Source organism: Molothrus aeneus, chromosome 3 (genome assembly GCF_037042795.1).
Source record: "Molothrus aeneus isolate 106 chromosome 3, BPBGC_Maene_1.0, whole genome shotgun sequence".
Taxonomy (NCBI): domain Eukaryota; kingdom Metazoa; phylum Chordata; class Aves; order Passeriformes; family Icteridae; genus Molothrus; species Molothrus aeneus.
This window is the reverse complement of record NC_089648.1, coordinates 15,762,225-15,788,043: the sequence shown is the minus strand read 5'-3', so window position 1 is coordinate 15,788,043 and position 25,819 is coordinate 15,762,225. Positions and strand designations below refer to the sequence as shown.

The 25,819-nt window shown below is 42.4% G+C and overlaps 1 protein-coding gene across 1 annotated transcript in view; it reads right to left on the bottom strand.

Moving 5' to 3' along the window:
• Positions 1 to 25,819, bottom strand: part of SPRED2 (sprouty related EVH1 domain containing 2) — a 59,364-nt gene that overhangs the window by 23,065 nt on the left and 10,480 nt on the right. Inside the window, exons 2-3 of the mRNA XM_066546340.1 lie at positions 3,227 to 3,404; positions 1,720 to 1,888 (exon numbers count right to left, since the gene is read on the bottom strand). Coding sequence (XP_066402437.1) covers positions 1,720 to 1,888; positions 3,227 to 3,404 — 347 coding nt within the window. The remainder of the gene's footprint in view (positions 1 to 1,719; positions 1,889 to 3,226; positions 3,405 to 25,819) is intronic.

The window sequence follows — 25,819 nt, the reverse complement described above, 5'->3', positions numbered from 1 at the left end:
ATGCTATTGGCACCAGCCTTGGCTGCTCTCAGTTGCATCATCACGAATATGTGCAGAGCTAAGTGTGAAAGCCCACTTAAAACACTGAGTAATGTGGAAACATTTGTGCCATTTGCTACATTAGCTTTAAAATTAAAAAAATCTGAAACTCTATGGTGCTGCATAGAGTTCTTGTCCCTGTGCCCCAAACTTCTGATGCTACAGGGAATGAACTACTAGTTAAATATTCACAATAAAGCAGTGATTACATGATGTTAAGTTCTGAATGCACACTTAGTTGTGCTTAATATTACCTGCTGAATTTGATCAAGTATGTGAACAAAAAATGAGTGATAAATTAAATCTACTGCCCAACACTGTGTGTGCATGAACAAATGATTGTTTTTCATTCAGAAAGCCTTATTTGGAAGTTAATGAGGAACACATTCATGAGGATCAGCCTGTACTGTTAATGGGATAAATATAGATTTTCTGATTTTGAAGTATCTGAGATACAGTAGAACTTGATTTCAAATACCTCCACTGTAAAATGGATCAAGAAGAGCAAAACAGGAGTTGCCAACCACTGCCATCTTCAAAACACTACTCAATACATTTGAGTTATTATCTCCTTGAAACTTTGCACAACCCCATGCCACTTTCATAAAACATCCCTTTTATGACTCAAAATGCTTCACAGTTTTAACAAGAAGAAGAAAGAAGCAAGTCTACCTGGAACTTCTTCATGTTAATGGCATAGAAAAAAGCAAATTTCTGAGAACATTCTTCCTCTCACTGATGAGGTATTTACCAGCAAAGAGCCCTGGGGGATTAATTCTCTTCCAATATCTACCATGTTCATGTTAAAGCAAGGACAGGACATCCAAGAACATGAAGCTGTCTTATGGAGCTAATGTCCTCAAAATGAATACACATCTGGACATACATCTGAGTCAGTATCCTCAGAAAATGTCCCATCTGTATATAAAAATATCCTGGTCACACTGGAAGAGAAGGCAAAAGGCTTTGGACTACTAAGTCCCTACATAAAGTAGTATGGCTAAAAAAAAAAAATCAAGAAAAAATGCATGAAGAATTGAATTTCATTAAAATAAAGTACAATTGAATTGTTGCTGTATTGTGATTGCCTGATTGCAATGAAATGTGAAAAGGAAAAATTTAAGACAACTTCAAAGCACAGACAATTCAAACGCATTTTTTACAGAATTAAAAAAACAACACCCAGAAACACAACAAAGTCTTCAAGAACTACCATTCAACTAAGAGGATGCAGACAAAACTAATTACTGCAAAATAAAACCAAAACCAAACTAAGTTTTATTCAACTCCAGGCAGGAATTTAACAAATACTCAGTAAGATGAGATTTGACTGAAAATAAAGAGCCTGGGCTGTCTGAGTTGCCATCACTAGTGTGAAACCCAAGTTTATCAAAAAAAGCAGTAACAACAAACTTGATGATAAATAACAGGGAGAAGTCTGGACAGACAGGATTGAAAAATACTTGAGTGAAACACCTTATCTCTTCTAAGGAATGAGAAAACTCAATTCCTAAAGCTGGGGCTTGCTAACTGTAGGATAAGGGCCCCAGCTGCACTTGGACATGTGCACAAGAGACCTCCAAGCCCAAGGGCTGATTTTGAAGACTTCCCTCTTCCCAGCTCCCTGACTCAAACCCCCTGCCCACTCTTCCAAGGATGCAGTGTCCACCCCCACGCTACCTTCAATGAGGTCCTCGATGGCTTTCCTCACTCCTCTGTCGAAGGCTCGAGCGTCAGCGGGGCTTTGAAAGGTGAGCCCAAACTTTCTGTTGTCAACTTTCCAGTGGTGGAAGGTGGGGTTTGCCTTTGTGTACACCAGGTCCTTCTTCACAAAGCACTCCAGCACCACCTGGGAGGGCGTGAGCCCCAAAAGAGGAGCAAAGTCACTTTTCCCACCCCAAGGATACAGGCCAGCATCGTCTCAGGCTGGACCCAAAAAGCAAGCCAAGTCATGCCTCATATAGTGGAACATCTTTCCCTACCAAATCATGACTAATAAACACCAGACATGGTAATTGTTTTCAAAACTATTGCACATTCATCTTTTGCTTGTGCTTTGAGTAGGCGCTCACTCCCTATCCCAGGAGCATGTTTTGGACCCAGAGTGGCACAGGTTAAGCTAGCAGGGGGCTCAGGAGGAAGGAGAACCTCTTCCCTCAATAGTTTTACTCAAAAGAAATTTTATCCACCAGCAACAGATTTAGGAGATGCTGCAACACTCCCCTCACTGTTTTTAAATTGCTCACCCCCAGCCAGACACTCATGTCAAGTTCTGCTGTGCCAAAAACCATCTCTAGAGTGATGCTCAGGGACAACAGGAATGGCTTGTCATGTCTTACTCCACCCCTCAAAACCATAACCATGGCTCCCAAATATAATGTCAAAAAAAGCATCCTAAGCAAAACAACATTGCAAAAGACAAGCCATAATTGAAACAGCTTTAAAACACCAGTCTTTTTGAAAGCAAGATCATTTCTGACTCAAATAATGCATTTTTTGAGCCAGTGCAGGAAGTGCTGCTTTTAAGCTAGCCCCTATCTTCACAGGAGTGCATTTCAGAAGAATCAAATACATAAAAACAAGATAACAAACAATAACATTTCAAGTGGCCCCTGGAAATCAGGAAAGGGCTTTATTAATTTGATTTGTGCAGGGATACAAGAGAGCTCCTTTTTAGATAAACAGCTACCAGGAGAAACTGAGTGTGTCAATTCATAAGAGACAACTTGTCTTCATATTCTCACTCAGCTTGTTCAAACCTTGAACAGCACACAGCATAAATAATTCATAGCCCTTTTAAAAGGCTTGCACTGCATTACTCAGTGCAATGTGACTGGCTTCATAGGCTCTTTACACTTCAATTCACTTCTCACTTACCCCCGCACTAGGTCTAAGAAAAAAAAGAAAAAACCACAGGCCCTCTTTCATTCAAAGGGGATCTTTGCACGTGTATGTCAAAAATTTACCTGCTCCTTCCAGGTGGCATCACACCAGCCTAGGTAGCAAAGGATGGCAATTCTAGATGAGGATTGGGTTTGTTTTGTCCAATCCAGTATTATTTCCACATGCCTGTTTTTTTATATATTTAAAAAAGAAAAAACCAAAACTTGCACAAGAATACAATAGCAATAGATTTGGGATAATTCTCATTATAAGAACAGACAAAAGTTGAATTAGGGTCTATTACCAGTTTGTCTTTCTGCCTTTCACCATGGATTAGAAATCCACTTCTTCCATTGCCCTCCGGGTACGTGACCTTGCAGACGCCAACTCTACTGAGACCGCCTCCTTCTTGCGGCAACCATCCCCCACTGGAGTCATCTCGGGTCATAACCACAGCTTTGACTCGCACAATATAGCTGTCACTGCAATGGCAACAAAACAAAAACAGAACCTTTGTGAGCATCACAGTCACATCCCAGCAGTTTTTCTTGAGGGTGGTATTTGGATGGCACTGCGCTGACCCCAACAGAGAGTTTCTGCCTGGTATGGAAGACCACCTCTGTCATGGATGGCCTGGAACACCCAGCCATCGTAGGAGAGAGACCCACCAACCTCAAGGAATGAGCCTGCCAGGTTTCCAGATGTCAACACACAGATCAAACAACCTGTGGTCCCTGACACTCTCTGCCTCCTGCAGATAGGGACAGGGACCATGACAGTGGGGTGATCCAGACCCAAAGCCAATTCCCACACTGGGGCATCACGTCTCCAAAGTACTGGAAGAACACATGGAGCTCAAATAACCCACGAAAAAAGTGTTTCAAGGTTTCTGTGATCCAATTAATGAAGTGGGCTTTGGAAGATGACTCTCAAATTCCTCCACATCTGTGACAGTTTTATGGGGAAAACCCTATAAATGTGGCTCCAGCTGGTACCTCAGATGAAAGGAGATGGGAATCAGCTCAGCTCAGGTCATCAGGACTATACCATGCCCTAAAACAGTCTCACCAGCATTTCACAGGGCTTTGAAAGGCAGAGCCTCCTAACCTCACAAGAAAATATTCTGGAAGCACCTAAGATCTGGGGATAATCCAGATGCCCACCACAAAGGTTTAGAAGAGCCTCCACAGGGGGAGACTCCAGGCCTCCCCTGTACCCTTTTCCATGAAGCAGTTGCTCCATCATCCACTGGGGACATCACCAAAGTCATTTAGAAGCAGAGAAGCCCCTAGAGAAAGTAAGCAAAAGCCACACGCTGCATGGAACACGCAACAGACTGTAAGCTAAGATGGGCTGTCCCCAGCACAGAGCTGCTGGGAAAACACCCAAAGGAGCTTTTCTGTCCTGGTGCCGCCCATCGCGCGCTGGACATTGATTGACACGGGGATGCTGATGGCTGTGACACCTTCACAGGAAGGTCACCACGCTGGGCTTGGATGGCAGCCACGCGTGACCACGGCGCTGTTGGCTGCAGAGCTGCTGAGGCACCCAAAGGTGCCCACAAAGCTGCTGCAGGGCAAACCTGGGAACATCACCAGGGATGAGAAAAAGGGACATGCCCATGGACTGTCCATCTCCAGGCCACCTGGTGACCTCACCAGGAGAAGGAAGATCAACACACAGAGGGCTCCAAGAGGTAGCCTTTCAAAATGACAGGTATTATCCTTTATGGAGAGAAATTCCTCTCTGTATCCAGATATTTTCCCAGCATCCTGTACAGCATGACAAGCAGTAGTAGCTTTCTTCATCCTGCACCAGGTAAAACTGCCTCATTTTCAGACTATTTTTGCAGCAGTTCAGGTGCTAACACTTAAACTCCACGCCTCCCTTTCTTTAACACAACCAGATCTAAGCATCTAAGCAGCCTCATGGATCCTACCTGAAAGCAGTTTGAGGACAAACCAAGGGAAGCAGTGAGCATCTTCTGGGACCAGCTTATCTCTTCTGATCTCACAAAACACACACTGCAATTTTCTTTTCACAGCCTTTATTTTATGGAGATGCCAACTTTCTCACTGGACCTCGCAAAGACAGCAGTGCAGAGATGCCAGAAGTTCATCCCCTGCTGCCCCGAGTACTTTGCAATGGCTGACAAAAAGCTTTCCAATCTGATACACAAACACAGATGACACACACAAGGTATTCACAGAACTGAGAAACGATGTTTTTAAGAGTACTTTTGCTCGAGTCCTTATAGCAGCTTCCTGGTACAGTAAATAGGGCAAGTGTGTCTATAAATTGAACCAGTTACCTTTTTATTTTTTAATGAAAACCTGTTTCTAGATTTTACAGTGGCAATTTTAATCTCTTGACTTCCTGATACTCAGAAATAAGCAAAATACTTCAGCTAATTTCCTACTGTGCAAAAATTGAGCTGTTTCCATTCAATACAGTTTTTGTTTTCTTCTTTGTACCTTTCCCATATGGTCTATAAGGATTAACAATTAGCAGATTAAGTACAAAGAAAACCAACTATACATTTCTACATCTTTCTACTATTCCCCAAGGATCCTTTCTGGACTTATTTTTAGCTCTCTTCTGAAGTCAGAGCCGCTCAGTATGACCTTCCCTCCTATCCTCCCACAAAAGTCATCCACAGAAACTGCTGCTTCTCCTTCCACACTTGAAAATTGCCACTAGCATTATAATTTCCTGCAGGATTTACCATTCACTTTTATGGCAGCAGTTGGAGCCTTTGGCTGTCCCAAAAGTAATGTTGCCTTCAGTTACTTCACTGCAGAAATTGTCCACTTAAAGGAAAATTAAGCAAGAAGCAGCTACTCAGTACTTTGTGATTTCTGTCAGTTATTCCCACATTTCTATCACCTCTCAGTGAATTCTATAGGCTTGTAATTACATCTGAGTATTACTGGATACCTACACATTAAATTTAGGTGCCATGACTATCCCTGCCCATTATAATGACAATCTGGTGGGGCACAGAGCCACATGGTTTTCCTCTTCATATCCACATCTATCCATGACCTATGGCCCTCACAAAGTCTGCCACCACATGCCGAGATAACACCATTTAAACTGTGTTCTTCTCATCCTGAAGACCAACCTCCTTAAATATAATAAGCCAGAAATTAAAGTTTCCATCCCCCTACCCCTGCAAGGTGACCTCTGTTCCCCTATGAGACAAGAGTCTTGTCCAGCAGAAGGGTTCACCTTTGGCAGGGCAGGCAGAGCTCTGGCTCCATTAAATAATCCCTTGGCACACTTTCCTGCACAATCAAAAGTCACCAGTGACGCTGGGCTCCCTGCAGAGCCCCATCCCCACTCCTGTTCTGCTCCAGCCACAACCACATTTCCCAAAGTGCAACCTGTGCTAAGGAAAAAAAGAAAGAAAAGATACAAGGAAAGTAGGTGGATAAGGGTTCTGAGCGCTTGACATCTTGGTTTAATCACTGGATTAGGACTCAGAAGCTGCACGTTGAATTTTCAAGGCTACATGCAGCTTCCTCCAGTCTTCTATGTCTAAATCCTGCCTGCTGTTTCCATCCACAAGCCTAGAATAGGCAATGCTTCTTTCCCTCATGCCAGTGTTGATAAATACTTGGGAGGTACTCAAATATTTCAGTTCCATATAAGGATCTTGCTTCCTTAGTGTAAAAGCTGTTTATTTTCTTTGCTATTTCATTTTACGCGACTGCATCAAGGCTCTGGCTAGTTCCAAGTATTCCAAATCCTGAGGAGCAAAGGAGCGATCTGCAAATCCCATGTGTGTGCTGCTGATGAAACCTTGGTGCACTGGAGCAGCAGAACAACCACATTCAAGCCATCCATCTGCACTTTTATCATGGTAACTGCAATTTGACTCTTTCATAAGAAATGGTTAATGAGGTTCATGAAAATATTTGGTCCATTACAATTAATGAGGTACTGATAGCTAAAAATGAAACAATTAGAGAAAACCCCACAGTAGCCTTAGTTCCTCCTGTTTTATTGGATCCTTGAAGCTTTTAAGACTGCTGTAATTGTTGGCTTTATGGCCTATGCGCTATGCTTTTCATGCAAACTATTCTTAATTATGCTCTTAAATGCTATCTTAACCCTACAGATTTGTCCTCACCAGTCTTAAAAGCTTGGGAAGAAAGTATCAGAAGGGATTACCCAGCTGCATGGCAGCCAGCCAGCATGTTCCAGGGCTGCTCCAGGTTGTCTGCCTGCCCCACCCTGAGTGAAAAAAAAAGAAACAGAATGAACTTGGGGAGTAAAGGTAGTGCTGAAAAGCACATGCTGTTTTTATTGGAAGGAAAAGAGAACTCCTTAAAAATTATAGCTCGTGGGTATGCATATATATCTATAAAAGTAAAATAGAGTGTGCATGTATAATAGCTCTTCTGGAGGACACAGAATTTTCCTAAACAAGAAGTGAGTGAATATGACCTCTGTCATCACTGAACCCTGGTTTCCCTATCTACAGTCCAACTCACAAAGCATTTGTGTGTCTAAGAGACAGGTGACACTTGAGGTTGACAGAAGTGCTGTCCCCCACCATGTACACATGGGGCTGCCATCATCCTGTGCTCTCAGACATAAACCACATCACTCCAGCAACACTAATGAGGGACAAAGCCATGAGCCCCTTGTGTGGCCAGTGAGGGCTAATGGCTACAGTCGTGCATCCAGGAGTAAACACCAAACAATTCACTCCTTAGTTAAGGTTTAATTTCACCACTGTCTTTGTAAAAGGAGTGTCAAAGTAGACAACTTCCTTCCACCAGCTGCTCTTCTTTTCCACCAGCTGCTCTTCTTTTCCACTTTGCTTCCAAAGCAGCAACTGCAGATACCATCGGAGATGTCTAAAAATCCCAAGGAGGAAGGAAAACGTAGTCCAACCTACCACATTTACTACTTTTTTTTTTGAGTCACACTTAGTATCTAAAACACTTCCCAGACACCTTCTATAATTCAGTAATATTCTTCCCTCTAGCCAAGTTACTTGACCAAAATATAAGATTATAAACTTCCACAATATTGCTGCCATAAGGCACTTTGATATTTTCCTCCTTTTCCAACTCTATGGCTTACAAGGCCAGGAGAGATCCAGGTCTCAGAAAAAAAGGTATTTGTCCATAATGGTTTCAACATTATGGATTACTGTCTTTTAATCCATGCATTCATGCAGGATTCAGGTTTCAGGGAAGAGCCCTAAAGGACAGCAGGAGTCTGCTAATGCAACAGCAGCAGAGGTCAGGCACACAAACACAATTTAAACTATTTGGATCCAAGCAAATGTAACTTTATGATTACTAGGGCATAACCTGTCTCTGACTGACCTGGATATATTTCACAGTGCCAGGTGTTTTCCCTGCCTCAGCAGCTCCAACAGCTGGAGTTAAAGCCATCACATTCTGCCCAGGTGATTGCTGCAAGTTGTATTGTGAGGCTCCTCTCTGCAGTTCATCCCACAGCCAGAAAGAAGAGACATTAAAAGCTGCTATTTTTGGAGTCCCACTTCCTTGATCTGTTGGTCGGTTCGTGAAGCTTCTTGCAAATGTGACATATCTGCAGATTATAACCAGCATTTTCTTCTTCAAATCCTAACTTAGCAATTTGTTTGAAAGCAAACTTCTGAGAGTATGCAGCTATAGCAAATTAAGTTGATATTTCCATACCATTTAGATTTCCAGCAGGTTTGAAACTTTTTCATTAAGTATCAAAACCACTACATATCACGAAGAAAAAAAGACATCTGTGTCTCTCTGGCCAAATCAAATGTTAGAATGGAATCTGAAGAAAACCATGGAAAATCTCCCAAAAGTTTTTCTTGCCCCAACCTCTGCATCACACCAGGAACAAAGAATCTCTGTACCTGTAACCCAACTCCTGCATAACCAATTTCCAACCTGTATTTTTCTGTTTTTCAAATGAAACACCACCAGAATAAAAGGGCACCTAGGAAATTTTAGTTTCCCCACAGTCAGAGTAAATACAAACAATTCAGTCTCCACATTCCTTGCTCTAGAGATGCTGGTTGAGCCTAGAGCAGCCCCAAAGGCAAAATGAAGAGGGGCCAGATCTCCACAGCCAGTGCTCGGCAAGCCTGGGTTTGCTTCCAGCACTGCGGCGCATCCAAAAATCCTCCATAGGAAAAACTAATAGCAGTTTTGTTTGGTCTGTTGTTGTTTTGGGGGTTTTTTTCCCCAGAAGAAAAAGGACTTCTCAAAAAACCAAGACACCTGCAACAACCCAGCCGCCCGCCTCCACATCTCCCTTAAATGCCGAGGCAGTGAGGAACAAAGGAACTCTTTCACCAAAACGTTTGTTCAACATTTAAGGCTGATTTTATTGAGTTTACGAGAAACAGCTCTATCCTAACTAGCTCAAATGGGATTTCATAATCCTGTAATTAGTTCAGATCCTTCCAGGAAGTATAGGAAAATTCATTCCTGAAATACATACACACATTTTATACATATATATAATTTTTTTTTCCAAAAGTATACATATTATGTGGTCCTGCATGGACTAAATCCATTTTTTTTGGCCAGCATAACATCCTTTCCTGTGCCAGACTTGCCCAGTGATCCTCACCAAGTGCTATACACATGGGCAAAACCTCAAATGAACTGCAAGCAGCTTTTTAGGGAAAAAAGCTGGCTTACAAGCATGCTGATAGGCAAGCAAAGATACTGATGCAGCTCTACGTCTCTCCCCAGAAATCAGCTTATTACACACACAATTTTGAATTAAAATGACATTTTAATGGCATTGGGGCAGATTAACTTATGACTTGTGTCAGTATTGAAGCATTTATGTAACATTGCTGAAACTGTGTTAGAGCTATCAAAAGTCACAGCAAATGTTTTTACAAAAACACCGAAAACAATATTTGATTTTTTTTTTCCCTAAACAGCAGCCATGACATCACTGGGACATGCATACTAATGTCAGAACTTTTAATGACCAACCATTCAATGAAATCTCTTAAAAAAAACTTCCTTCAAATTTGTTGAATGGGTCAATTTTGCAATAAATGGTTATAGGTGCACATAGTAGTATGTCCTGAAAAGTTAAAAAGGGCAGCATTAATACATTTGAATAATTTGCCCTGCATCTCATCTGTAGTACAGGCAAGAGTTGCAGCCTCAAGTCCTCCTATTTTTGTGCAAGAGTACAAAATATTAACAAATTACAAGGAAGCTAATTAGCACTATCATTTACAGTAATGAGTAATAAATTGTTGTTGCATGACAGATGGTATTTGATTTATACCACGTTTAAGATAAGCAAAAATCACATAAAAGTTTAGCCAGCCAAATAGGTAGATTCACAAGATCTGTATCCTGAATTGATTCCCCTACCTAAAAAAAAAAAAAAAATCACAACCATGTTCTACCCTAATTTTTTTCCTAACATAAACTGACCACAAGTCCTTTATTGCTATCCTATGTGAGCTAATGAACAGCAATACTTAGCAAAAAAACCCCAAAAAACTGACAACCACAGAAACTGCATTCCATAAAAAATTGTCTGCCAACATATAGAGAGTATTCCTGTAAACTCAAAGTTTACAAAAAAAAGAAAAAAAATCACTCACCCAAAGGAAGTTGAATTTTCCCCCCCTCTCCTCCATTTTGATCAGTAGAGACTACAACTATATTTATTCCTCTGTAAACATCCTCAATGACATGTATGTTATAACTATGAAGAGCAGATAATATTTTGCAAATATTAAAAAAATAAAATAATTCTGTGACTCAGTTCCAGCTGGGTCTGTAGCAGAGGAGGGGTGAGGGAGTAAGCAGGATAACTGCAGTCTAAATCTAAAGGGTTTTCATCTTTTGCCAGATAAATGAACATAAAAAAGAAAAGAAGACATTCTTGGCTATATCAAAACCAGCACGCACATTGGTTTTGCCTTCAACCTTTTTTTATAAATCCCCTACTGCATCAAATATCCATGAAGAGGGATATCAAGGGAAGCAGCTTCCCAGGCAGCATCTATTTTTCCTACTGGTATTTAAAGAAAGGGTGAATATTAAACCATTATTTCTGAAAAAAAAAATTGATACGTAACCATAAACGAAAGGCTGTGTTTCACAGAAGAATTCATACACATTCACTGATAAATTATATGCTGATTTAGACAACATTCAGAAGGGCTGTGGGGGCAGATGGGGGGAGGCAGAGGAAAAAGAACCCCAGGAGTAAAAAATATGGAATTATACGCAGTCAGAGCACACTTACCTGCTGGGGGATGCCATTTCCTCTGCATTTTAAACCTTTACTGCTCCGTTTTAGCACCATTGCCACCACCAGCCTCCCTTGTCTGCCCCGGTTACCCCGTGTCCCAGCTGGCTGCTGCCGGGCGGGCAGGCGGCTTCCCCCCATTCGTGATTCAGTCTCCTAGAGGGATGTGCTGCATTGTGCCGGGTGAGTCATCCCAGAGGTATTCTGCACATTACAGCCCCAGCCGGGCCATTACTCATTCGCAATATCCTCCCGCCTCGGAAGAGAACATCGACCAAAGATCCTTGTTTCCCCACCCCGGTTATAGGCTGGGAAAAAATAAAATAATTACAATACAACTACCATAAAGTCATCATGGGGGTGTTTAGCAGCAGCTGACGGGGCAAATGTGCTGCTGAGAGGCTGCTCAGCACAGTACCCATGCACGCAGGGCTGCAAACAGGTCCAAAGTTGAATGCAGGTGTCATTTCCTCTGGTAGCCTGTCAGCACTTTATTCCCAAAAGCTGCCAACACAGCGCTGGGACCAAGGGTCCAAACAACTCAGAAGGCTTGAAGGAAGCACTCAGCCTTCCAATATGTCTGCCTCCATCACAACTTTTAATGGGGTTTTAAATACTTCCAGTGGGCAACGAGTTGGTATCTCTAATTATCACCTACAGATCCTCATACACCCCATCTCTCCTGGCAGCCCACATAACTTTAGTGCCAACAGCAGCATCCCTGCACTCGAGCTTTGTTTTGGACACTGTGCCTCAAACACTCCCTTGCTGCTCGGGAACCTTCACAACTGCTGGAGCCTCTCGCTTAGCCAGGGTGTCATGTATGCCTTCACAAGTTCTATGATGATCCCTAACGCCCTCTCATTAAAGCAGAAATGTTGCTCAAGAAATGCCTCAGCACCGATAACAAGAATAAAAATTGTGACACTACAGCTCTGAAAGCAGCTTCTAAAAATACCTGCCCAGTTTCTGAACTAATCTGTGCTGATGATTAGGCAGGAGGGGAGAAGAAAGCTAACTGTTTCCAGGATCAGCTGCTTCTGTCTGCCTTAAATCCAAATGGTTTTAACCCTAATTTAGGACAAAAAATCCCCTTTTCCCCAAGGTGGAGAATGGTGACCGAGGTAATGCTGCCTGAATCATCCTTCAGAGGAAAGCTGCATCTCCATTTTACAGAAACTGACAACCTAAAATCTCAGGTACTCCTGAAAACTTCATGTGTGGACCACGGAAATGTCGAGCTAAGGACCAAAGAGGTTTGAACCCATCTTCAGTGAGCAGACACCAGGCCACATGAAGGATGCTGGGACATCAGAGGGGGTTGGACTGGATGGCCTTTAAAGGTCTCTTCTCATCCAAACCATTTTGATTCTATGACATTATGACATTTGTTCACTGCCTCTCTCCAGCACCCAGTGAGCGCATGTGCAGGTGCAGCTGCAGCCACCTATTTGCAGCTTGGCTGGATTTTGTCATGACAATGGAATCAAGCTACAGTCCAAAGTCGTGATGAAGACAACAAGCAGCATGCGAAGTTTGTTACAGTGGTATCAACAGACAGCTGCATTTACTGAATTTCAATATACAACTTAAAAAGATCTTTTAGTTTAATGGCCAGAGAATAGTTTGTCTTAGTAGAAGTGCATTTGCAACCAATGGGTTAACTCATTAGTCAGAGTATCATGCTATGCAAGTAATTAAAAATAATAGATGGGGCTTTTTTTTAGATCTTAATTGCACATCCCCAGTCCACATCTCATCCTATCCAGATGTGCCAGAATCTGCCATCTCACTTTCCTCTTCAAGCTCTGCAGCAACACTGCTTTTACCTTCAAATGCTTAATGCAGCACCCATCAGCTCAATCCTCATCTGTCTCCAGCAAGAACTCAGCACACTAGTCCAAAGCAACATCAGCCAGAAAAATTCAAGAAAGCTGCCTGGCACTTTTTGCTGCCAGTCCAGTTTCTAAAGCTTTTCTCCCAAGGGATGGGGGAAGATGAAATTAGCCTCCCTGTGTAAGACAAAACTATCCTTGAATAAGCTGTGTTGTAATCATGTTTTTTAAACAACATCCTGAACAGTTACATCTCCCCAAGCTTTCCTGTTTTCTTGCCTTCCTACTGGTCTGCAGGCCATCTTGCCCCTGGTCCTCCTAAAAACGGAAGGGTCAGCACACAGAGCAACTTGGGACCATCAGAAGGTTCTTACAGATGAGCAACATCAACAAACAGTTCCAGTATGACAAATTACATAGAAAAACCACCACGCTGTAGAGGTACCACAATCTCACAGCTGCTGTGGGGTAGGTCTCAGCTGATGGGGCTGGGTTGAACCACCACCTGGGTAATCTCTGCAAAGCTGCTGCTCTGTCCAGGGTCAGGAGCAGGTGGGGACAAACACTGCATGTGAAAATGCAAGAGAGAAAAAAGCTCTCTTTTACAAAAGTTACAGCATGCTGAATTGATAGGGATGGAAATAATGCCCTCGCCTCTTGTGTACATCCAGAAGCTGCTGCATCAGTTAAGAAGAGCCACCAACTCATTCAGCTGGCTTCAAGCCCTGCTCCCAAGGGTCTTCTCCAAACGGAAGTAGATATCAAGTCACTGGATCAGCATCAACTGAATCACTCACTGGTTGGGTTCTCACCTTTGCACATGTTCATTAACCTTTAGGTTAAGCTAACAAACCTCAGCTCCAAGACTGGCAATGCTGCTGCCCTTTTAAAAAAATTATAATTCAAATAATTATTATTTTTTCCCTTAAATATTGTCCAGTCCAGTAGATTGCACACCCAACCCTACTAGCTCAGTGCTACAGTGAAACATCCTCCAAAGCTTTCTTGCAATTCCTAGCGTGGACCAGTGAGTGGCTGTGCCAACACATGAACATCCTTCCCCATTTCCCAGCAAAATTCATGCTGCTACAGGGTTCTGCTGTTAGAAATTTAAAGTAAACACTGCACCTGGAGAGCCAGCAAGGTGGTGGATGTGTCTTTTGCTGCCTGCCATCCAACCGCAAGCACAGTTCAAAGAGCACAGACAGTGGCTGGAGCAAGAGGAGCCCATTTTCACTGTAGCTACTTGTGGTGAAGAGAATGAAATTCAGTCACCTTGTTAACAGCAGTCATGTCAATGGGCTCAACTTCTGCAGCAAAACGTTAACAGAGCACCTGGGACCAGGCCCTAGCAGTTGTGAACTGGGCACAAAGATGCCTCAGCACACAATTCCAGTGCAGGGTGAGGTGTCTGAGTATCTGCAGGGCCAGGTCCATTTTGGGAATACTGAAACTTGTCATGCCTTACCCTCTGGGAACACCAGGCAACCTACCTTAAGTGTAGTATTCAAGATTAACCACAGCAATATTGCCTGAACACTGCTTGCTGTGCCTTGTAAGAGGTAAAGAAGGTGACTTTTCACCAACTTTGTTTAAATTAAAGAAACTAACAAAACCCAAAATAGAACAAACAAAAAAACCCCAAATAATCAAATGCCCTCCAAACAAACAACAAGCCCTAACAAAAGACTTCACACATGGTCAGTGTAGTTTTATGCCCAGCACTTGAGAGACACCCATTGCACTTATGCTGTCCCTGTTGTCCACAAAGCTGTCCTAAATATCGGGATCATTAAACTGTGTTGTAGAGAAAAGCAGGAAGTATGGCAAAAATAGGAAAAAGAGCACAAAAGTAGATCCTTAGGAAGGACTTCTGACATTTTATGATACGTTTTAGGCTGCTGAACATTACAGGAGCACTGAAATGCTCCTCCCTACATATCATTACCATGTTTTCCCTATTTTGAATGTCATTCTCATAGATGAATGGACCTTTGTACATATGTATGACAACAAAAAAATGACCCCAGCATAGATGGGTATTTCCAGCCAGGATCTGGGTGGAGGCCATATGGACTTCATTTTCCTGCAGACAGATCAAAGGAAAGTGCCAAGAGCATCTTACACGACTCCACATAAACATCCATGACCAGAAAAGAGGTTACACAAATGACATGCACCGAGCTCCTCCATGCTGGAAAAGCCTCATGTGCTTTTCTTCTAATTAAACCTTTCCTCCACAGCTCCTAATTGATAGCTGGACAAACAGCTGTAATGTACTCCAGGAAATCTAACCCTGTACTTTGCCTTACTTGTGTGACATGGCCTCAGTCATCACAGGGCACACTGAAAACTTTCATTTTCTCGATAGGAAACTGGTTTAAAAAACAAGCTATTGAAAAACCAAGGCCTCGCTCCTCCCTTTTTATTTTGCACTTTAATACTTAGCTCAAAGTAGAGGTACTTAGGTGTGAGTCTTTTAACCACTGCATCTGTGCTTTCCTTTTCTTTAGGATAAACTTTTTTTACCATGCGAGTACTTTCAGGCTAATTACGCACATCCTAAACCAGATATGTAATTTCGTGTCTTCTCCAATTTCTTCCCTCTAGATTTCAAATGATCTTTACTGCTCTCAGAGGGCTGGCACTATCTCCTGGAATTCCCCACACCACAACTCAATATTCAATGGTAAAACCACCTGCAGACCAAGAGGCAGACACCAGGATATGATAATCTTTATCCACCTACATTCCCAAATCACTGAAAACTCTGGTAAAACTGTGCTGACCAGCTCCAGCTTCACACTCTCCAATCTGATGTTGACTGTGCTTCCTGTCAGCCTGCTCCCTGTTTTGCCAGGGACTGACTGGATAACTAGCCTAAGTTTTCAAGATCACTCTGCTTGTCTCTCAGTGTTAGTAAAACATTATCTTGCCCTTAAAATGTACCTTGTCCACCTCTTCTTTTCAGTGCTCCTGGGAACAAGCTGCTGTTTTATAGACTTAGAGGAAGATGGTTAATGCTTACGATTCCACTTTCATTTTTAGTAGTGTGGGAATTATTTTATTGCTCATTTATGAGTTATCCTCATATTCTGCCTCCAGAACACAGTAAAAATAAAAGGCAGGCTTTCCCTCCTGTAAAGGGTACTGCAAGTATCACCAGGTCTGCCTTGGATCAGGACGTCCAGCATTAACTATTTTCATAAGGGCATGCAGTGGTAGGACAAGGGGGAATGGCTTTAAGATGAAAGAAGGCAGGTTTAGGTTAAATATTAAAAATAAATTCTTTATTCAGAGGGTGGTGAGGCACTGGCACAGGCTGCCCAGAGAAGCTGTGAATGCCCCATTCCTGAAGTGTTCAAGGTCAGGTTGGATGGGGCTTTGAGCAACCTGGTGTGGTGGGAGATGCCCCTGCAGGCTCTTTGAAGCAAGACGAGTTTTAAGGTCTCTTTCAACCCTAACCATTTTATGGTTCTATGATTCTATTTCTTAGCTTACAGATTTTATTATTTAAGTCCTATAGCAGGCAGAGATTTCTCACCAGTAGTTTTGGTTTCCTCTGGCCAACTGCATGCATCTCCTAACCCCTACTTTGTTCTCCCTGCAGCCAGCTTTCCTGTTTACATCTCTGCTGTCACTTCCCTTGCACAGCCGAAGGGCTTTGGAAAAAGGACAAACAAACAGGCATTTCCTCGAGATGCTGGCAGTTGCGTGCCTGTGCCCCTCTCCCTACCGCTGTCCTTCACCTGGTCACAACACTGTCACATGCGCTTAATGGTTTGCATTTCCTGTGCTCTGCTTTAACAGGCAGAATCTTTTAAATGCTGAAAGATACGGTGGTGCCAAGTGCCCACTGAATTGTCCCTGGCAAGAGGGATTTTGCTTGCACACAGCAGAGAAATCAATCAGGGGAATCATCTTGGGGTCATTCCTATTTTCTCATTCTGGCAGGTAAGGATGAGTTGTTCAACACACTGCATGTTCATTTTCTCACACCAATTCCTTCTGAAAAGGTTCAGTATAGGGACAGCTGGAGTCCCCTGATATATATGGAAGAGATCAAAGACTCCCATGGTCCTTCCTTTTAGTAGCTTCTCATCCTGTACCCATCAGGGTTTTTGGTACACTCACTACTAGCTGGGAGCTGCCATCTCAAATCTTCTGGATTCATTGGGGAATACCACAACATCAGACCAAAAACCCTGCTAACAGCTTATGCAAGTCTATTAATTGAAATGACCACAACACTGTTTAAAGGCATCAAAAAATGAAATCTAAAGAGAAGCAACATTATCTCCTTGCAGAAGATCTGTGGGAAGAAAGCATCTATCTTTTATGTTTGGGAAAGCCCCATCTATACCATATACTGTACCTTTTCAATAAATGACTGAAGTATCTACAAGGGAGGAAGAAGATATACCCTGATTTTTTTTCTTAACTTCACAATGGTTTTTCTCTGTCTCAAGCCATTTAACAACCACTCTACCCATGTTCAGCAAATGATAATGAAACCACAAGTGTTTATCTCAATCCAAAATGGCTTAATTTCTTTCCCCCTCCCCTTACACTCAGATTTAACCAGGGTTTTAATTCCAAGGACAAAAGGTGCACGCTTACCCTTTTATGCCCCACCTACAAACTTGGGGTTTTTCCTTAAGGCAGTTTCATCCAGTTATAAGTCTGACTTTAGGACTTATCTGTCTCTGCCACGATGTCCAGTAATATCTTGGAGCAAAAGAAATTATAGCAAGGAATAGCCTTGGTCTGAAGATGGGTCTCCTCTGTATTTGTGCAAAAGGAGGCAGCTCTATGCCTAGCACTCCACTGTGATGTTTTGGCTCCCAGAGAAGTTGGCAGAAGAGTGATGTGTCAAGACTGCCCTGCATGGCCTTCTTTTCCACTAGAAATTATTATTCTGAGAAAACAGCAATGACTTTCTGGCCTCCTAAGGGAGAAGACCACTGCCCAAAAGCAAGATGAGTACAAACTTTGCTAAACAGTTTGCACCATGATGGGAAATCACAAGTTGACAAGACGTTTGAAAAAAAACCCCAAACCCAAATCAAAGAAAACTCCCCCATGCCTCTCCGAGTGTGATAAAGAGATATTTTCAGCTTTAATCTGCAAGGTGGGGCAAAGGCCCACAAGTTGCTCCTTTGTCCAGGGATGCCTTTTTATTAACGTTAGCACCATGAGAAGGCTGCTGCCCAACCTGTGCTTCCTCCAGCATGGGTTGCAGGGACAATAAGGGTTGCAGGTAGTGCAGGGACAGCCCTGGGAGCCACCAGGCCAATGCTGAGAAGATGCTGTGCATATGAACACAGCCCAGTGCATTCTGCCATGGAAACCCCAGGCTGTGCCAGAATGAGCTCTGACCTACAGGCCCAGCTCCAGCAGATTCGGTGACGGAGTCAGATGATGACAACTCCTTTCAAAATAGAAAGCTGAGGGGGAAAGTCAGTTACTCATCCAAATCCAGTGCTCTCCTTTGGAAATGCATGGATGACGCATACCATCAATTTTGAGAGGGGAGAAATTACATTTCTCCTGTCTTCACCCTGTCCAGATGTGCTTGGGCTGCAATGAGTCCAGCGAGGACTTGGGAGTTAAGTCCCCATCCAACACACGCACACATGCACGAGGAATATAGGAGGAATATATTTACACATTTAATGCATGTACTTAGTGTTGAAATTAGCTAGAAGTAAGAAAAGTTATTAGTGTAGCAGCTGAAAAGATTGTTTCCATGCCATTATAACAAGGCAATGCAACATCTGAATGTGGAAAACAGTTGACTAGTGGCCAACGCTCACCTTGCTAAAGGATTAAGTGGAAATCTGTGGCTGTCTCAAGAGAAAGCCTAGGATGCAGCAGCATTCCTCTTCTGGAATTCCAGCTAACATTCAGATAGGAGTCCTCCAGATGCATTCACAACCAAGTAAATGAAGTTTCGCTGAAACAATGCTTTGCCAAAACTAACACAATGACAGTGACCTCTGGAATTTGGTGCTACTTGCAGATGTCCCAAAAGTTGCCATCAATGAAGTCATAAAAGAGGTACTTTAACTCTTGGCAGTGATTCAACCAGGTATTTTTTTCTAGCAAAAAGCCTTATTACTGAGGGGAGAGTTTCCCATTATTTGCAGGAAAATTCAGAGGAGAACAAACAGATACTAATTTGTTAAAAAGACAGATAAACATGTACAGGAAACACTTCTATGAAGGTTGTGATCCTCTGAAGATTAGCAATCTACAGTACTGGAGACAAAACCATGACACTGAGGAAACAAGTGAACTATAAAAACAGGAAGAAGTGGAAGGTTATTTTTTTATGTTATTTTGAGGGAATATTTGTTTTTCTGAAGCTTAAGATACCAGCAAAAGCCTCCATCTGCAGGTCATACTATTCTCTATACAAAAGCAGCTGCAGCGAGTTTCCTCACCCAGGTCCCCAGAGCTGTCAGATGGGGAGGCCATCCTGCACATTACAGATCTGCTGTTTCCCTAACCAACACTGTTGTTCAGTTTTCACCTCATCTAAAGCCATTATGAATTGATGCACAGACAATACTCTATAGCTGACACCAATAAATCAAATTATTTTGATGCTGCATTTCCCCCACAGCCACAGGGCTAGGCCTTCCCTCCAGATATGTATTTTGGTATATTTACTGTAACAATATTAAGGTAGTACTTGTTGGAAATGAAGGGCTTTGCCACAAACAGAAAAGTTGTTCTGGACTCTCCTGCCTTAAGTTTGTGTTCAAACGAAAATAAACCATCACTGCTGTGAAGACAAGGACGCAGCTGGGATGTACTGGGGCCAGCCACCACTTCTGCAGCAACCTGGTGGCACAACTATTTTCAGACTGTCGCAAGTCACCAAAACTGAACAGACCCATCACTTTGTCTGGAGGCACCAAACTTTGCTTCTGTCTCAGAAACATCTTGTGTTCACTCATGGTGGCATCACAAGGAGCCCTCAGACTTCTGTTCTATGATATATAACTTATCCTCCTTAAGTGAGTCAGGCTGAGGCACAGCACTGCCATGGGGTCTTCTGCTGTTAAAGGAGGTGGGAAGAGTAGGAGACAGGACCCCCACATCAATTTGTCTTCACTCAGGATCTTTTTGAAACAACTTCTCCACCTTTTTCTTGCAAAAGCCTGCAAGAAATCTAGATAATTCCCACTGCAACCAATGCCACGCACATGTACTCAATGCCAACCTAAGAGCAGAATTCAAATCTTTCTGCAGAATTCCCAGAGCACAGAAAGCTATCAATGCAGAAAATAAGTCCAACTTAACCTGAAAAAAAGGTTTAAATATTTATACTCCTAATATATCCTCATCACTTCACTCTTCAGTACCATTTATAGCTGAGTTATTTTTGTCCACTGAAAGTCATCCCTTTGAACTAGGGCATTCACTGTTTAGGAAAAACAATTAAATTTCCATGTTAGTTAGTGGATGTTAGTTAACTAGCAGGGGGAAAATTATCTATGTTAGGAAAATGCAAGTGCAACACCATCAGTCCTGCTTTCCACTTGGCTTTGACCTCTACCACAACTGCAATAATGATGCAGATGTTATTTGTACGGTTATTGCACACAAATTTCTAAGTACCTCTATACTGGATCAAATGTGAAGCAGTTGCTCTTTGTCTGACACACACTACACCAAGCCACATACCTTCTGCTTTGGTATTAAGAAGAACAGTGACTGCCTGTAACAGTATGGTCATCAGTGAGTACCCACCTTTTGCCAATTCACATTTCCTTTCCACATGACTACTTACATTCAAATGCTGCTGAACTGCTGCAAATTCAATAGACCAGTTTTTACCTTTGCTACCTTCTGGGTTTGTCTGCCCCATGTGTGCTCATCTACCAGGGTTTTATGGGACCAAATGTTGTACACCACCTTGTATTTCCTCCTGTTAAGTACTGGTACTGGTAATTAAACAACTCAGATCACTTACAAGCAGAAATTGGAATAATAATAATAACAAAAATAAAAGACAGAGCCCATAAGCACCAGCTTCTAGGAAATCACTATCAGAAACACTGCTAAAGTTTATGCTCTCTGGCTAATTAAGTACTTGAGGTGGAGGTAAGAAGCTGCGCCCATATACAGTGCTTACCAAGACTTCCTGTGCTTTCCACCCTGATATATTACCCAGAAAAGTAATTTCAACTCTGAAATTACACCCAGATATCCTGACTTCACCCCTTCTTTGCTCCAGATGAAGGAATGAGCTACCATAAAACCCTGTGCAATGCTTCCACAAAAGTACCAAACTTTGACTCCTGCCATTGAGATAGATCATCAGTAGAGAACCAACTAACAAAATACAACAGTGTTTTGCTCCATTGTCTGCCAATACCCAAGAGATACTTTCAGAAGTCACGGACTGGCTCTTCAAGTCCTTTTCTTCAAAGCACATAAAAATAGTATGAAGTAACAGCAAAGCACAATAAAATGGTGGGTGCCTCATCTGGCTTCTGAGCTCTAGCAGCTCTGGTGACAGGACACAGTGTCCAGGACAGCTGTAAGCCAGATGATGCTGAAAGCGCTGGACTTTTGTTCTGGGACATCTCATGGCTTCTTCACTTTGCACAGTCCTGGCTGCATGGGGCATTTTTGCCTTACCCATTAATCAATCAGTGTTTGAGGCCCATCAGTACTTGGCATGCCAATGACATGAGAAATAAAATCACAACAACAATAACAAAAACAATAATAAAATTAAAGCAGTTTCAAAACTCTTCATGGCAATTACAGACTCTGGACTCTCCTGCCAAGCTAGGTAGCGATGGGGAAGGCTGAGTTCTGGTGCCAGGGACCCCAGATACCCATCATGCCTATAATGACCAGCTGTTACCAGCATGGAGGATGGTACAGGCACTATTTCAAAAATCCCTCTCCTGGATAGTGCCTGGAACTTCCTCTGCCAAGCATGTGGCATTGTAAGCTCCAGGGGGCTCCTCATTTGCTTTCCCGAAATGCTGCTGTGGAATGGGCACGGAGGGCTTTGAGGAGTCCAGAGGTGCTCACACTGTCTCCAAATAGCTGGTTTTATTAACTTTAACCTGCACCCGCCGGCTGCTGAAGGTGCTACATCCCATTTAGATTTGCAGGGATAAAATTAAGCTTTTCCTTTGATAGGGAGTGATTTCTGTGCAGTGCCACAATGCTTGTTCAGGCAAGCTTTCTACTCACCTGGGGCAAGCATACTCTTCAAGCTTAATTAGATCATATCCCTAGCTAAAAAACTTAATAGTTAATTGAAACTACATGCCAACCTATAGTCTGCTCTGCATGTCTCTCATGCCTTATGTAGTAGAAGTCCAAGGGTGGGAGAGCAGTGTGGGGTGGGGAGAAGGTTTAATTTTAGCCAAAAGGAAGAACAGAGTCAGCACACTGCCTAGCTAAAGAAACAAACAAAAAATAAAAATCCACTCTGCCACAACCCTGCTCCATGATGTGAACTGACTAGTGCATGCATATGTACCATAAAGCAGAGGAGTGCTAAATGTCAAAAAGTGTTCACAAAACTGGAGGTACAACCATGGACAGCACAAGCCAAGAGTGCTGTGCTATGCAACATGGGGGTACAGTCTGCAGACAGTGTGCACAAGCCGTGGAGATGCTAACAATGCACTCTGGACAAAACTAAGGCTTATCCTACAGAGGGGAAATTATCACATACAGAAAAAAGTATCTTTTTTAAGCACAGAAGAGGTTAGTATATTTAACATTTTAATTAGCTCATGAATGACAAAACCACAGTGCTGCAAAAGAAGTTCCTGTATTTAAAATGTTCCAAAATAAAATTAATACACAGGGACTGGATTTCAGCCTTTTAGGTATTTCTTTCCCCCATATTTAAGGTCTACTTTTCAGAGTAAGTTACATATAAGATAGCGAGAACATATACAAGCTGTAAACAAGCACAAACCTTTCAACTTTTCTTTATTCAATTAACTGAAGAAACTCATTCATCTTCTCTGTAATGCAGCACCTTCCTACAAGCCACACTTCACTCTCCCTCCAGTCATATGTTTCTTCCTGGGATTCAAAGATTTCCCTTTGGCGTCAAGGGAGTTTTTAAATTCCCTTTATGAATTATACAGCAAGAGATACCTGAAACAGGTGCTCAGCCAAGGACAATCCCATTGAAGCAATCGAAGGAAAACCCTCCTTGGTTTTCTGCCATCTCACTAACCTAGGGAGCTCTAAGGACAGCTCTAGCAATTTACAGGTAGGACTGCCCTGGACCTTATATAATACATTTTTGAGAAAAATATTATAAGCCTCCTAAATTCCCTGCCATCCAGAATTTGAAGCAAAACATCAAATCAGCAAAACACCCCAAAGGAGTTACTTCCTTCATTGATCAACACTTATCATTTTCAAGTGTCTTGAAATGCATGACATAACAGGAAAATTTACCTATGGATTAAAAAAAAAAAACAAATTCAACAAGCTGTTCTGCATTTTTCATCCTTGCTACATGAGATCTTGAGGAGAAGTTCAGGCGCCAGACAGTTCTGGCCTAAGCCAACACCAGTTCTGTAAAACACAGCACAGTTTCCCTTCCCTGTTTGCTTTGCACTGTGGACTTCCACGCCTCACATCCCTGCAACCACCGCCATCCGTCATGCTCCAGCTGCCTCTCCCTGGCTATTTACTTAGGGCTGGGTACGGCCAGGAATTCCTCCGTGTAACAAAATGTACAAACGTGCTTTTATGTAGGGCATTTCGATGCTGGAGAGTGCTCTCAAGGAGTTTCCCCTTTCTGTCCTGGAGAGCTGGCTTTACTCCGAAGTTCAGGGAGCTGCAGAAGTTTCTTGCTGACAAAAGTCACATGTGGAAGCAGAGGAAAGGGGTTCAACATTTATTCTATCCACCTAAGGAAATGAGAGCTTAAAGGAGTGCAGAATCCAGAATGTAAGATATGATAAGGCTTAACAGGTAAGGAAATAGCTGGTGCTCTGTATCTGGTAAGGAATGCACCCCTCAAGGATAAGCCAAAGAAGACTCACTGTCTAACACTGGAAGACACCATCTGCAGACACAAAGTAGATTCAGTTCTGGTCTAAGAAAAATAGTCACCACCTCCTTGTTCCCTCTCTAGCAAAGGATGACCCAACTGCCCCAAATTCACATCATTGCAGTTAATAAAACCACAAGCAGAAATTACTCAGTACAAAAAAAAATGTATTTTTTCTGCTGAGCCACCACCAATTAAGATAAATTTCTCTGTCATTCCATTCCTGCCTCCTCTCCCCACTGCTTTCATTACATACAGGGATGTTTACTTCAATATCCACTGCAAAATAAATCTAGTGCTAACCACACTCAGAAGTAACATCAGTAGCTACCTACCAAGTACTTTTTAATGCATGCTAAGATTTGGAGAGTCACTTTCATATAAAGATGAGAGAGGATGTGAAGGATGTTCAGTTCTCAATTGAAGGAGAGTTAATGTTGACAACAATGTTGAAGGAGAGTTAATGTTGAACATCAAACACCTTTGATGTTCAGTTCTCAACTGAAGGAGAGTTAATGTTGACCATTTCAAGAGACAACCTCTTCCAAATGCAGGCATGTTCTCTGCAACCAGCAGCAGCAGCTTTCACCTAGCTCACTGGAGCCAATTATTGAGCTCTTTACAGCATAACTCACAACAAATAGCTTATGTTATATATTGTGTCTAATTGTTCCACAGACAAGTGGTTGGAGACAACAGACCCGGATGCCTCTTGCAAAGCAGTTGGGTTTTCCAACCCTGGATTACAGGGCAAGGGCTTCTTTATACTGGACAAAGGCAGCACCTTGCTGTTTTAAACACCCACACTGTGAGCAAGTATAGCCAGGGCTCACTACTTGTGACCCAAGGTAAATGATGATCTGAAGAATATCTAACCAGGGATGCCCATTTTCAGTCCCACCTCTACCATTTGTACCCCAAGCACCAAAATTAGAGCAATTTTTTTTCTTCTTAAAATATGTAGAAGCAAGCACTACTTGCAACTGACTACATATAGGAGGGTACCAGACTCATGTATAACCACAAAACCTGGTAAATGGTCTTGTGAGAAATTATTTCTCCCATTCCTGCAGCAGAGTGCAAGCAAAAGACGGAAACAGTCTAATAATATTTAATTGCTTTTTTTCCTGTATATGAAATTTGTACAAAAGGCATGCCTTTTAAAATCTCAACACTTAAGTGCTGGAAAAAGGATGTATTTTCTTCTCTGTATCACCTTACCCCAAATCAACATAGAAAACTCAGTTACATTCACAATCCAAATAGAATGGATTAGCAGAATCACTCTGATTTTATTGCTTCAATCACTGCAGAATGTGGAGTGCATTTGGCCAGCAGAGACAAACCCAAAAGCAGCAAAGCACTCTCCTGCTCACTGCTGTTCCCCTTTGGTTTTCTTCAAGTCAGCGCTGAGAAAGCAAATTAAGCTTCCAACTCTCAGCTCCTATAATGGCAGGAGATACGCAGCACTGACTCCAGAAGTTTATATATCTTCTCTTTAAAACATGAATGGGAAGGTGTACACAAACACCCTTCTTTCCCCATCCCTTCCTTCCCACCATAAGATGGGCTGTTTATTTTTTTATTTGACCTTATGAAAGGTTGGGGAAGCTATTCCACCAATACTCTGATAAAGGTTGCCCACGCTTCATTAGGAAAACAGCCAAGGGAAGGAGGAAAAAAAAACCAAAAAAACACCACCCAAACACCCCCACCAGCAATAAAGCAGCTAGATGTATTA